This window comes from Schistocerca serialis, chromosome 5 (assembly GCF_023864345.2).
Source record: "Schistocerca serialis cubense isolate TAMUIC-IGC-003099 chromosome 5, iqSchSeri2.2, whole genome shotgun sequence".
NCBI classification, from domain to species: Eukaryota; Metazoa; Arthropoda; class Insecta; order Orthoptera; family Acrididae; genus Schistocerca; species Schistocerca serialis.
The window spans coordinates 34,520,665-34,534,152 of record NC_064642.1 but is presented as its reverse complement, the minus strand read 5'-3'; the positions used below and the strand labels follow the sequence as shown (position 1 = coordinate 34,534,152).

Here is a 13,488-nt window from a genome sequence, read left to right as displayed (position 1 = left end):
TTGTAAACACGAACATTAACTATGTAAATTACTTCCAGTAACTGTTGTTCCAATTAATCTTAACTGAACCTATCTGTAAACGAGACTGAGCATAAAGAATCGTTATTGATAATGCGCAGAAAGCCTATGTCATGAAACAGTAGCACACAATAGCTAACTGTTGCGTCTTGAAACTGTGCCGAATTAGAAAAACGCATCTACTGAACTCGTATGAAAATTTTGCGAATGAAAACTGTTTCTAATTTCTCTCAAAAAGTTCATTTATGCCCTAAAATGATTTCTCTCCTTCCAACGGATAACTCGGATCTACACTACCTGCATGCTGCAAGAGTATGAAGAGGCGAACTGCATGTAACTGAAATGAACCATTGCGCGGGAAACCGCTTTATCTAACTTCAAGCTGCTTTTGTGAATTAAACTTTTGTTATCTTTTTGGAAACACTGCTCACTGTCCGTGCAATAGTGCAGAGCGTGACATTGCAAGTTTAACCAGATTTCATTTTCATTTAAGAGTGAGCACTAGCTCCTGGCAAATGTTTGCAAATGAATGAAGAGTATTAGGATATTATATTAAATTCTTTTAATGACGTAGAAGTGATTCGAATTAGCGTGAACTATAACTGTTCCTCAGCATTATCATACGCCACAAAATTACTTTTACACACAATATTTAAATTAACGTAAAATTTACTCTTTGCTTTCCTATTGAAACATTTTAACTTACATTGGTGGGAGAGAGAAATAGAACACATGCCTGATAAATCACCGTTGGCACCAATATATAGACATTGTTAAACAAAATAAAATCTTTACATTACAATGCTTCACAGTAAGCGCTTGCAGCAAATAAAAACTATATTCATGTAACCTTGTCTGTCTACGAAATCATCTCAAAATCATTCTTTATCCTCAATCACATCAGGGAGCATCTCAAACAAGGTTCATGAAAAGCTCCTCAGTCAGTAGCGACACAACTCTTCTCTCTCTCTGTCTCTGACTCACTCGCTCCACCGAGCTCTACCAGCATATAAGAGGTGCAGGCTCTCGATAAGAGGTTCTCGATAATACTGCTTCTGGTAGCCAAAAAATACGGACCACTCATGTCTCCAGGCATGCAAAGATGCTTATGTAGGCGAACGTACCAAACAAATTGATATTTCTCACAATGCAAGCACATATCAAATTATATGATATTAGCTGATAACTTCTCATAGATGACGCAACAGTGTATGAGACTCTGTTATCCAATAACAATTGTAGAGGTATCTAACTTAAATATGAATGAACATCTACCTGGTGTGTACAGTGGCAACAAGCTATAAATGTTGAGAAATGTTATGTTGCATATTTCACTAAATATAAAAATGTAATAGCCTTTGGTTGTAGACTAATGACTCTTATCTGGAGATCCTCGTTTAGTATTGATACGTAGGAGTAACGAGGATTGAAGATATGAAATGAAACGATTACTCGAACTGCAAAACAGACGGCAGGCCTTGGTTCCTAGATAGAAAGCGAGAAATCTGTGGAAGACAAGTGTACGGCGTGTATTGGAGTAATGTTGCAACTTGTAAGATCCATATCATGCGCGTTGACGTGTACTCGTTAACTATACCCAAAATGAAAACATTGCCATAGACATATATGAAACGCCAGTGATATCTGAAAAGCTCCCAAAAGTAAGACCCATATCTATTAAAGAATACTGTTGTGCCATGAAAACACTCTAAAAATTTGCAATAACTGTTTTTAATGAAACAACAGATAACTTTAACTCCACACATTTTACATTGCAGGAACGGTGAGTTGGACCAATTGTACTACCCACAATGGTATACTAATAATCATTTCTCCTATGCTTTCTCGGTTAATATACTATGAATAAAATTTTTAATTGAGTGAAAGATCCCCTTTATCTTTTCTTACAGCCACTTGCAAAAATGCCGATGTGAATGTGAATACGTTGAAGAGTATTTCCAAGTACTGGAGAAAAATTAATACCAGTGGTAATCGGACTCAGACTGCAGTTTAGCATGATAACAAGATACTGCACGTGGGGCGAATTGTTTATGGCAGGAACTTATTACGTACTGTGTCTTCAGGCATTTACGTTCAACATTGGAATCCGACAAGCTCTCCTGTTCATCCGCTGAATCCTCGACTCTCAAAGGAATTGCTTTCACTCTTAGCATTACTCGTCTGCTTGACAACAGATATTTATCATTAAATACCTCGGCCGTGCGTTCACATTACATAGTGTGCTTAACTAAAGTGTTGCAATAGATCAGCGTCAAAACGTCAACCAGTTAACAAGTGTTGTACGCCCCAACGGTTACTACGAATATGGAGAACTAGACCAAAATCAGGCTGTGGTTTTAATCGAAGACTGATGTGAAAAATCGACGTTTCAGTTTTTAGGATAGAACCAAAAAGGGAACAGAAATTATATTCGTGGGTAATTCTGAACAGAGATGAAAGGGAATTAGATTCTTTGATTGTATTATGTTTTCCATCTCGGCAGGATGCGTAACAGGCCCTTTCACTGTATTGTTTTTGGAACATAAATCTACTGCTTCGCCACTGAAGTCACGTTTAGGAAGTATACGGTGTAGAAGAACGGAGAAACGTACTAAACTTGCACCATAGTAAATGGAAATGTAATATATTTAAAATGGCATTCACACGACTGAAGCTTATAATTTCCATTTTAAAAAATATGTGGATATCAGAATGCAAGATACAGTGATGTGCAAATCTTCTGCATGATGTGACACTACCAAACAATATAGCTCGCTGAGACTTGAACGATACATAGAGAGAACTGCTATAGAATAATACAAAAGGTGACTGAAAGAAATATCCAATGAGAATATCCTGTTGAGAATGGACTTTCTGCTCATGATGCTCAGCTAGTTACAGTATATGACATAGCTCCACTCAGTAATTCAAAACTACCCTCCAAAGTTGTGCGTTCAATTAATGACTCAACAATTAGAAATTTCAGAGAAAATCTTCAGCAGTTAGAGTGGGATGAGGTGTACAAGGAACCCGATGCTAATTTAAAATATAACTTATTTCATGATACACTTGTAAGAGAATTTGAAAACTGTTTCCAGAAGAAAGTAGTTAAATCTAATTATAAAAAACTATGCAAAAAACCTTGGCTTACTAAAGTAATAAAAATTTCTTGTAACCACAAAAGGGAACTGTATCTAACAACAAGAAAGAGTAATGACCCAGAAACAGCCAAATAATATAAAAACTACTGTGCTACATTAAGAAAGGTTATTAAAAAGTCCAGAAGCATGTGCATCATGTCTGAGATTAATACCTCTGATAACAAAATAAAAACAATTTGGAATATTATTACAAGGGAGACAGGACAACCAAGAGTACAGAATGACGGCATCACCATCAAAGGGAATGGAAACTTGATAAACAACAAGCCGTAAGTCGAAAACATTTTGAATAATCATTTTTTAAATGTTGTAGAGAAAATAGGATCTAAATGTTCATTAGAAGAAGCAAGGCAGTTAATGGGGAGGCCTTACCCACTCCATTTGATACAATTGAAATTCCACCCACCTCTCCATCTTAAATTAGAAAGATAGTAAACTCTCCCAAGAATAAAAGCTCACATGGGACTAAGGGCATTTCCAGCAGGATAATAAAAGCTTGTTTCCAAGAAATAAGTGGGATTCTTAGCCATATATGTAATAGCTCTCTGAAGCAGGGTATTTTCCCAGATAGACTGAATTATGCCATTGTTGTACCACTGTATAAAAAAGGGGATACGTCTGATGTCAACAACTACCACCCAATCTCTCTTCTGACTGCCTTGGCCAAAATTCTTGAAAAAGGAATGTATTATAGAGTAGCTTCACACCTTTGTAAAAATAAAGTTTTAACAAAATGTCAGTTTGGTTTCCAGAAGGGTTTTCAACGGAAAATGCTATATATACTTTCACTAATGATATATTAAATGCTCTGAGTAACCGGAAGTCACCTGTTGGGATTTTTTGTGATATATCAAATGCTTTTGATTGTGTAAATCATGGAATACTTCTAGATAAGCTCAAGTACTGTGGTATGAATGGGACAGTGCTCAAATGGTTTAAATCATACCTAACTGGAAGAGTGCAGAAAGTTGAAATAAAGAGTTCACATAATACGCAAAAACTGGTGATTTCTCAAACCAGGGAACAATCAAGAATGGGGTGCCGCAAGGTCTTAGGTCCTCTGCTGTTCTTAATATATATTAATGACTTGCCATTCTATATTCACGAAGATGCAAAGCTGGTACTTTTTGCCGATGATACAAGTGTAGCTATCACACCCGACAGACAAGAATTAACTGATGAAATTGTAAACGATGTTTTTCAGAAAATCATTATGTGGTTCTCTGGAAATGGGCTCTCATTAAACATTGAGAAAACACAGTATATACAGTTCCACACAGTAAATGTAATGACCCCATTACAAATATAGACTTCGATCAGAAATCTGTGGCTACGGTAGAATATTCAAAATTTCTAGGTGTATGCATTGATGAGGAGTTGAACTGGAAAAAACACACTGAGGATATACTGAAACGTTTGAGTTCAGCTACTTATGATATTAGGGTCATTGCAAATTTTGGCGATATACATCTGAGTAAATTAGCTTACCACGCCTATTTTCATTCTCTGCTTTCGTATGGCATCATATTCTGGGGTAACTCATCATTGTGTAAAAGAGTGTTGATTGCACAAAAGCGTGTAATCAGAATAATTGCTGGAGCTCATCCAAGATCATCCTCCAGACACTTATTTAAAGAGCTAGAAATCTTCACTGTAGCCTCACAATATATATATTCACTTATGAAATTTGTTATTAACAATCCGAACGAATTCAAAAGTAATAGCAGTGTACATGGCTACAACACTAGGAGAAAGGATGATCTTCACTACTCAAGGTTATATCTAACTTTGGCTCAGAAGGGGGTAAATTGCTGCCACAAAAGTCTTTGCTCACTTACCTAATAGCATCAAAAGTCTGACAGATAGCCATATAACATTTAAAAGGAAATTAAAAGAATTTCTTAATGGCAACTCTTTCTACTCATTAGATGATTTTTGGATATAGTAAGTGGATAATTTCCCAACCTCCACAAAAAAACTATTGAGTGTCATGTAATATTTTGTCTAATGTAATATCTTGTATAGACACCTTTTATTAACCTGACACGTTCCACATCATTAGGAAGTGTCGTATTCATGATCTATGGAACAAGTACTAATCTAATCTAATCTAGAAGAACCGGAATGACACGTTTAGACAAAGAAAACAATAACATTGAAGTCATGGCGATTTATGATGGTCTCCTGGACAGTACAAAAGGTAGGACATGGTGATCACCACAGACGGCACAGTATGCTCTGCAACGTCCTCCAATGCTGACCACGAAGTTTGTTAGAAGTTATTGTGGCAGGCCGTTCCATTCCTCCACCAGTGCGATTGACATCTGGTGGATGGTCGATGGTGCCTGTGGAAATGCTGTAGGACGTCTGCCCAACGTAGACTACAAGTGCTCTCTGGGATTTAAGCCTGAGGGAACGGACAGACCAGTCCATTTGCCCAATATCCTTTCATTCCAAGTGCTCCTACACGTACCTGTTCGATGCGGTCGGGTATGAAGCTGGGCCCGAGTACACCCTTGAAAAGATTCACATAGGGAAGGAGTGCAGAGTCAGATGGCGTTCATCGGTCAGTGCACCATGCTCCAGGATTTGGAGGTCGGTAGGCCCATGCAACATTATACCTCCCCATCACGACACCTGGACCACTAGCACAATAATGCTCGACAATGATCCTGGGCGAATTACGTGTTCGTACGTATCGGCCACATGGTGGCGCGTCCGGAATCGGTAAGCAGACTGAATGTGCTCTGATCCGAGAAGAGCACGCGACCCCACCCCTGGTCGGTACAATCCCTTTGCTCTTTGCACAATGACAAATCTTTGAAAACAATTCACTCACTGATTAACGTTATTGTGACACTGAACTTATCCTCCGCATGCGTCGTTTCAACGGTGAATTCGGCTCTGACTGCATTCTTATGGAGGAGCTCTTGGAGCGAGGGGACATTCAGCGAATTGCCTGTATTACCCGTTTCCCCGACTTAAATCCCATCTAGCATGTATGGGATGCAGCGTACTGTAGCAGACAGCGTGTACTAACGACCATCCTGCAGTTAACCTCGCTGGTGGAGCAATGGAATGCCTCACCGCCTTCTGACCAACTTTGTGGCCAGTGTGGCGACACGTTGCGGTGCCATCATTGCTGCCCGTGGTGATCACACACCCTCTGAGGAATCCTGTCCCACATTTTGTAACAAAGTCGCTTACTAAGTCGGGCAGCGAGGAGAGGAAGCATGCTCGAATCAGCACTGTCCCGAGAGCCATCATGAATCGCACTGACTTCAAATGTAATTACTGCCTTTTCAATAAGAAGTGTCATTTCTCTACGCCTCACAGCGTATTTCTTTTAGTTACCTTCCGTACTGTGTTGTACTGTACTGTACTATACTGTAGCAGTTCTTTTATGCATGGCCCAAGTTTCATTGACCTGTGTTGGTGACACATCATGCGAAAGCTGTTTTCTTTCTTACTACTGCAACGGACCTGAATGACTCATGTTACATGAGGAACGAAGAACCCAAACACTGTAACGTTTCTTGTGGAAGTTAAACTCAAATGGTTTAAGCCTGGTTTAGAGGATTACTTTGTATGCCGGAGGTGACAGTCACATTTCTCATCTTCGTCAACTATACTAACTTAAAAATGTACTATAAAATTGTCCCTGATTATCTGGAATGTCATTTTATGATGTGGCAGGAAGTTGAGTCACAATAATAATTAAGAAATGTCGTACAACACAGATGAACCTTTATTACGTCGCTTTTACATCGCAGATCGAGAAAATTCAGGATATTTTGGAAATTTTAACTTTGGTTGAGCAGACGCCTGAACAGAAGAACTCAAAAAGTCCAGCCGAAGATCTTCCTGAAGAAGTCGGCGATGGCGTCCACGTCGATACCGGCGTCCCTGAGCATCTGGATCATGTTCTGCACGGCCTCCAGCTCTCCCACGCGCAGCACCAGTTGCTGGACAAAGAAAGAAGATAAGTGTTCTTACCTTATCGAGAAGTGATTAACAAACATTGACAAGGATGTGCCAGTGTAATTGGAACTTACATGGAACTCGTCCGAGCTGAGCCTGTTGATGAGTTCAGCAAAGTCGGCGCTGGTCTCCAGCTTCTCGTTGTAGAGGGCCTTCAGCTCGTCGACTGGGAGGATGGCGAGGATCTCATCGAGCATGGACTTGAGGCTCCTGCTGCTCCTCCTAATTCGGCTTGCGGGTTTCGTAATCTGAGGAATGCCCAGGAAGTCGTGGATCGTGTTGAGGAAGCCGTAGGGGTCAAGGCCAGAGTCCTCGAGGAAGTTGAGCAACTGTGGAAAAATTTGAGCAATCAGAAACTTTGTCATGTAACATCTCGTAGGCGGACGACGTGTCTAATGGAGCGATGCTTACATCGTACAGCTCGCCCTGCTGGTCAATGTAGACGACGATGCTCTCGAACTCGTCAGACATGAGGTACTGGAGGGCGGCCTGCACCTCAGCGTCGTTGGCAACGTAGGTGAGGACGATGTTGACGATTTCGTCGACGGGGATGAGGGCTAGGAAGTCGTTCAGGTCATCTTGGAGGTTGCGGCTGGATTTTTTCGCTGGGAACCGCTGGATCATCTTGAATGCGGTGAAGGGTGCTGTAAAAGAGGCGAAATAACTATTACAGCAATAACCATGGTTTGATTCTATAAAACAATCGATGGATACAAGTTGTACGAAAGTTATTCATCATGGACGTGATTTTGTTGAAGGTTACAGCCTTGCCTTCCGAGAAAGAAGTTACTTAATCTGAGGGGTTTGCCTATTGCTACAAAACATAAAACTGAACAGCTATCTGAAGGGGTAAGTGAAGAATGTATTAGTGATAGCTCATGAAGTTGCACGCAACACTAATGACATCCCTATATTGAATGGGTGTAAAATACTTTCAGTTACCTAGGTGCTATTTAGGAAGAGATCTCTACGGTCTGGAAAAAGAATTTACGCTCTCTCTTGTCTCTTTCACCTTTACCAACAACACAAATTATCACCACAGTGAAGAGGCTTAGCACACGCCCCATGCAGTCGTACTAAAACAGTTGACGCAAAGTAGTGGCAGCCTAAGAAGTTCAAAAAGTTTACAGTTTTTGCTGCGCCTAACGTTAATAATAATGCCATCAGTACTACGCATCGTCCAAAATTTTTATTCATAAACTGACTCAGACTTGTGTCCATACAAGCGTAGAGATAAATGTGATGCTACGCTTCGTCCAAAATTTTTATTTATAAACGGACTCGTGTCCATACAAGCGTAGAGATAGACGTGAGGCTGTAATGGAAACCTAACATTTAGAACCATTTATGTTATCTAAGTAACTAGGTTTTTACCCTTATCTTTGCCCATGTACGCTTGCATTAGATATGTCGCACATATATGTTGGACTGTCAGCTGGTTTCCACCATACGACTCCAGGGTGGCTTGGTCATTATGGAATATTTATACATGGCACAGGTTCTCATCTGGAAACTTAACGCTATGGGTGATAGCTACAGTTATATCACCCATGCAGTATTTTTATACAAATAATGACTAACGCACATCAAAAATTTGGTTGAAATTGCTCCAAAATGTTCCAAGGTCTGCTTCTGTCTCAACCTGTATAGTAAATCAGTAAATTAGACGTAAACCAGGATTTGATGAAATCGATCCAATGGCCGAGCATAACATGTGGAATATATACACCTAAATATCCATTACTTGTATTCTTCTGCAGATAGTTTTGGCGTTATGTATGGCAAATAGAAGTCAAGATATCGTTAGTACATGATGTCAGTAGTATAGTTTTGTGTCGTTCACAGCATTCAGACAGATTATAGAACAAGTACTAGGTTCAAGTAAATTAAGCGTATATTTGTAGAATGAAGCAACAGAAATTGCAAACCTGTATTTAGACATTTATTATCATTAAAAAGTTCACTATTCAGCATTTACTTTCTTTTGAGGCCCAGCCGAAGATCCCCCTGAAGAAGTCGGCGATGGCGTCCACGTCGATACCGGCATCCCTGAGCATCTGGATCATGTTCTGCACGGCCTCCAGCTCTCCCACGCGCAGCACCAGTTGCTGGAAAAACAGGAAGATAAGTGATCTGACCTTATCGAGAAGTGATTAACAAACATTGACAAGGATGTGCCAGTGTAATTGGGCCTTACATGGAACTCGTCCGAGCTGAGCCTGTTGATGAGTTCAGCAAAGTCGGGACTGGTCTCCAGCTTCTCGTTGTAGAGAGCCTTCAGCTCGTCGACTGGGAGGATGGCGAGGATCTCATCGAGCATGGACTTGAGGCTCCTGCTGCTCCTTCTCATTCTGCTGGCGGGTTTCGTAATCTGAGGAATGCCCAGGAAGTCGTGGATCATGTTGAGGAAGCTGTAGGGGTCAAGGCCCGAGTCCTCGAGGAAGTTCAGCAACTGTGGAAAAATTTGAGCAATCAGAAACTTTGTGATGTAGCATCTTGTAGGTGGACGACGTGTCTAATGGAGCGATGCTTACATCGTACAGCTCGGGCTGCTGGTCAATGTAGACGACGATGCTCTCGAACTCGTCAGACATGAGGTACTGGAGGGCGGCCTGCACCTCAGCATCGTTGGCGACGTAGGTGAGGACAATGTTGACGATTTCGTCGACGGGGATGAGGGCCAGGAAGTCGTTCAGGTCATCTTGGAGGTTGCGGCTGGATTTTTTCGCTGGGAACCGCTGGATCATCTTGAATGTGGTGGAGGCTGCTGTGAAAATGCGTAATAAATATTACAGCTAGATCTTGGTTTCGATTTGTGTAGCAATCAGTGGATACAATATGTATAACAATTCTGTATGAGTAATCCTTTACCCATTTGTAACCATGGACGAGGTTTAATTGAAGATTACAGACTTTTGTTCCGAGAACGCATGTACTTAAGCTCCATGGGTTTTTCTATTCTATCAACACACCGAACTGTGCAACCGTCTGGTAGGGTAACGGCATGGTGTATTAGTGCTAGCTCATTAATTGCACACAACATCAGTGCCATCCATATATTGAATGGGATGTAAAATACTTTCAGTTATCTAAGCGGTAGTTAAGAGAAGTGACTATGTTCTGGAAATGCTTTTCACTCTCTCCCTCGTATCTGTAACCTTTCATCACCAGCACAAACTATCGCCACAGTGAATAGGTTGTGCACAAACCCCAAGTAGTCATTTGTAAAGTGATGACACAACCTGGCGACAGACTAAGAAGCTTGAAAGATTTGCATTGTTCGAAATTTTTATTTAAGATATAAACGGGTTTGTGTTCGTAAAAGTGTAAAATGAACGAAATATTGTAATGAAAAGCAAACATTTTGTACGATTTATAAGTAACTACCATTTTACCCACGGCTTTGTCCGTGTATGCGTGCGTCATGTATGTCGCACGCATATATCTCTGACTCTCTCGTGGTTTTGGCCACACAACTCCAGTGTGGATGTTACATTTGTTCAGGGGTTCAGCCCTGTGGTTTGATGTAAAATCCTTAAACACATTGATAAAAATATGACTCGGTCCAGTGCTCATCCTCTCAACGTCGTTGATATACTGAACAGCAGAGATAAGAAACTAACTTCACCTCATACTTAACAAACAATCCAAGTCATCTACTTACAGGAAGTAAACATCAGTAGATCGTTTCAGAACTTTTTTAAATATCGTTTTTATGTATGCATATACACCTTACACATCCCTAAAGGCAAAAGTGGTATCTTACTTACACAGTACTTTTACACACATAAGTGATGTATTTACGAAATTTGTCTGAAATTACTCCAGGACTACCTGAGATATGCTTTTGTCTCACCACTTTTCATCGCACCCTCTGCCTTAGTGACGCTACGGGGGTCCTACTATTGCAGTTGTTTTTTGCATGTTGTAATGATAGCCCTACGTGTGCCACATTTAGTAGAAATTGCTTGAGGCGTTAAAGGGATGGGATTACATGTCAGTATTTCTGTGTCCCCCTTCCTACACACATACACCTAGGGGCGAAACGTCATCAGGTCTGTCTCCACTGAGGCTAGCGACCCCAAAAGCTGTGGATGCAATACCAGTATAGGTCGTTATGGAATATTTGTACATGCCACAGCTCTTCATCTCCACACCCAACCCTACAGATGAGGGCTAGGGTTATAGTACCCACATAGTATTGTTATACAAGTAATAAGTAATGTGCACTGTGGTTGACATTGCTCCAGGCAGTTCCGAGATCTGCTTCTATGTCAACCCGTTTACGCTCTCACCTCTATGCAAGATACGTGGCCTTCCTTTTGCTCAGTGCATCTTGTGCTTCTTTCCATGTAGTAAATTATGTGCATACCAGGTTTCGTTGAACTCTGTCCACTGGTTGAGAATAAGTGTGGAACGTACATACCTAAATATTCATTACATATATTATTCTACAGATTACAGGTATTGTTGTTGTTGTGGTCTTCTGTCGGAAGACTGGTTCGATGCAGCTCTACATGTTGCTCTATATTGTGCAAGCCTCTTCGTCTCCGAATAGCTACCACAACCAACATCTTTCTGCTTACTGTATTGATTTCTTGGTCTCCCTCTACGATTTTTAGTCCCCCCCCCCTTCCCCACACACATACACACTTCCTTACATCACTAACTTGGTCACCACTTAATGTCTGAGACTGTGTCCTATCAACCGATCCCTTCATTTGGTCACGTTTTGCCATAACTTACTTGTCTGCCCAATTCTGTTCAGTACCTCCTTATTAGTTTCGTGATCGACCCATCCAATCTTCAATATTCTTCTCTAGCACTAGATTTCGAAAGATTCTATTCTCTTTTTATCTAATCTGTTTATCGTCCATGTTTCAGTTCCGTACATGGCTACACTCCAGATAAATACCTTTATAAAAACTTCCTGACAATTTATATTCGGTGATAGAAAATTTCCCTTCTTCAGAAATTATTTATTTGCAATTTCCAGTCTACATTTTACATACTGTTTACTTCGGTCAGTTACTTTACTGCTCAAATAGCAAAACCCATTTACTACTTCAAGTGCCTCATTTCCTAATCTAGTTCCCTTAACATCCCTTGATTTAATTCGACTACAATCCAGTATCTTTGTTTTACTTTTGTTGGTATTCATCTTATATCCTCCCTTCAACACACTGTCCATTCCGTTCAACTGCTCTTCATTTGTTCTTTTCTGTCTCTGACAGAATTTTAATGTCATTGGCAAACTCCAAGTTTTTATTTCTTCATCCTGAACTTTAATTTCTACTCCAAATTTTCATTCGTTTTCTTTAGTGTTTGTTCAATGTAGATATTGAATAACATTGGGGACAGGCTAGAACCCTGCCTCACTTCCTTTTCAACCAATGCCTCCCTTTCATGCTCCTCGACTCTTATAACTGCCGTCTGGTTTCTGTACAAGTTGTAAATAGCGTTTCGTTCCTTGTATTTTACCGCTGCTACCTTCAGAATTTCAAGCATAGTATTCCAGTCAGAACTGTCAAAAGCTTTCTCTAAGTCCACAATTGCTATAACAGTAGGTTTACCTTTCTTTAACCTATCTTCTATGAGAAGTCGTAGGGTCAGTATTGGCTCGCGTATTCCTACATTTCTCTGGAATACAAACTGATCTACACCGAGGTCTGCTTCTACCAGTGTTTCCATTCTCCTGTAAAGAATTCGCGTTGTACTTATTAAACTAATAGTTCGGTAATTTTCACACCTATAGGAACTGCTGTCTTTGGAATCGGAATTACTACATTTTTCGTGAAGTCTTGAGAGTGTTTCGCCTGCGTCATACATCTTGGACACAGATGGAAGAGTTTTGTCATAGCTGACTCTCCCAAGGCTACATGTAGTTCTGACGGAATATCGTCTTCTACTGGGGCCTTGTGTCGACTTAGATCTTTCAGAGCTTTGTCAAATTCTTCTCGCATATCGTATGTCCCATCTCATCTTGATCTACGTTCTCTTCCCTTTCTATAATATTGGTTTCATCTCTTCCTTCTATCTTGCAGCTTTTCCTTCTTTGCTTAGAACTGGTTTACGTACAATCAGAGTTCTTGATATTCATACAGCAGCATCTGTTTTCCCCAAAGGCCTGTTTAATTTTCCTATAGGCGGTATCTATCTTTCCATTAGTAAAATATGCTTCTAAATCCTTACGTTTGTCCTCTAGCTATTCCTGCTTAGCAATTTTATACTTCCTGTCAGTCTCATTTTTTAAACTGTGTATTCCCTTTCACCTGATTCCTTTGCTGCATTTTTAAATTTTTTTCTTCTTATCAATTAATTTCAGTAT

At 40.3% G+C, this 13,488-nt stretch overlaps 1 protein-coding gene across 1 annotated transcript in view; it reads right to left on the bottom strand.

The window, feature by feature from the left end:
- Window positions 1–13,488, bottom strand: part of LOC126481728 (uncharacterized) — a 160,738-nt gene that overhangs the window by 143,376 nt on the left and 3,874 nt on the right. Inside the window, 6 exon segments of the mRNA XM_050105681.1 lie at window positions 7,033–7,144; window positions 7,235–7,489; window positions 7,572–7,804; window positions 9,139–9,268; window positions 9,358–9,612; window positions 9,695–9,927. Coding sequence (XP_049961638.1) covers window positions 7,033–7,144; window positions 7,235–7,489; window positions 7,572–7,804; window positions 9,139–9,268; window positions 9,358–9,612; window positions 9,695–9,927 — 1,218 coding nt within the window.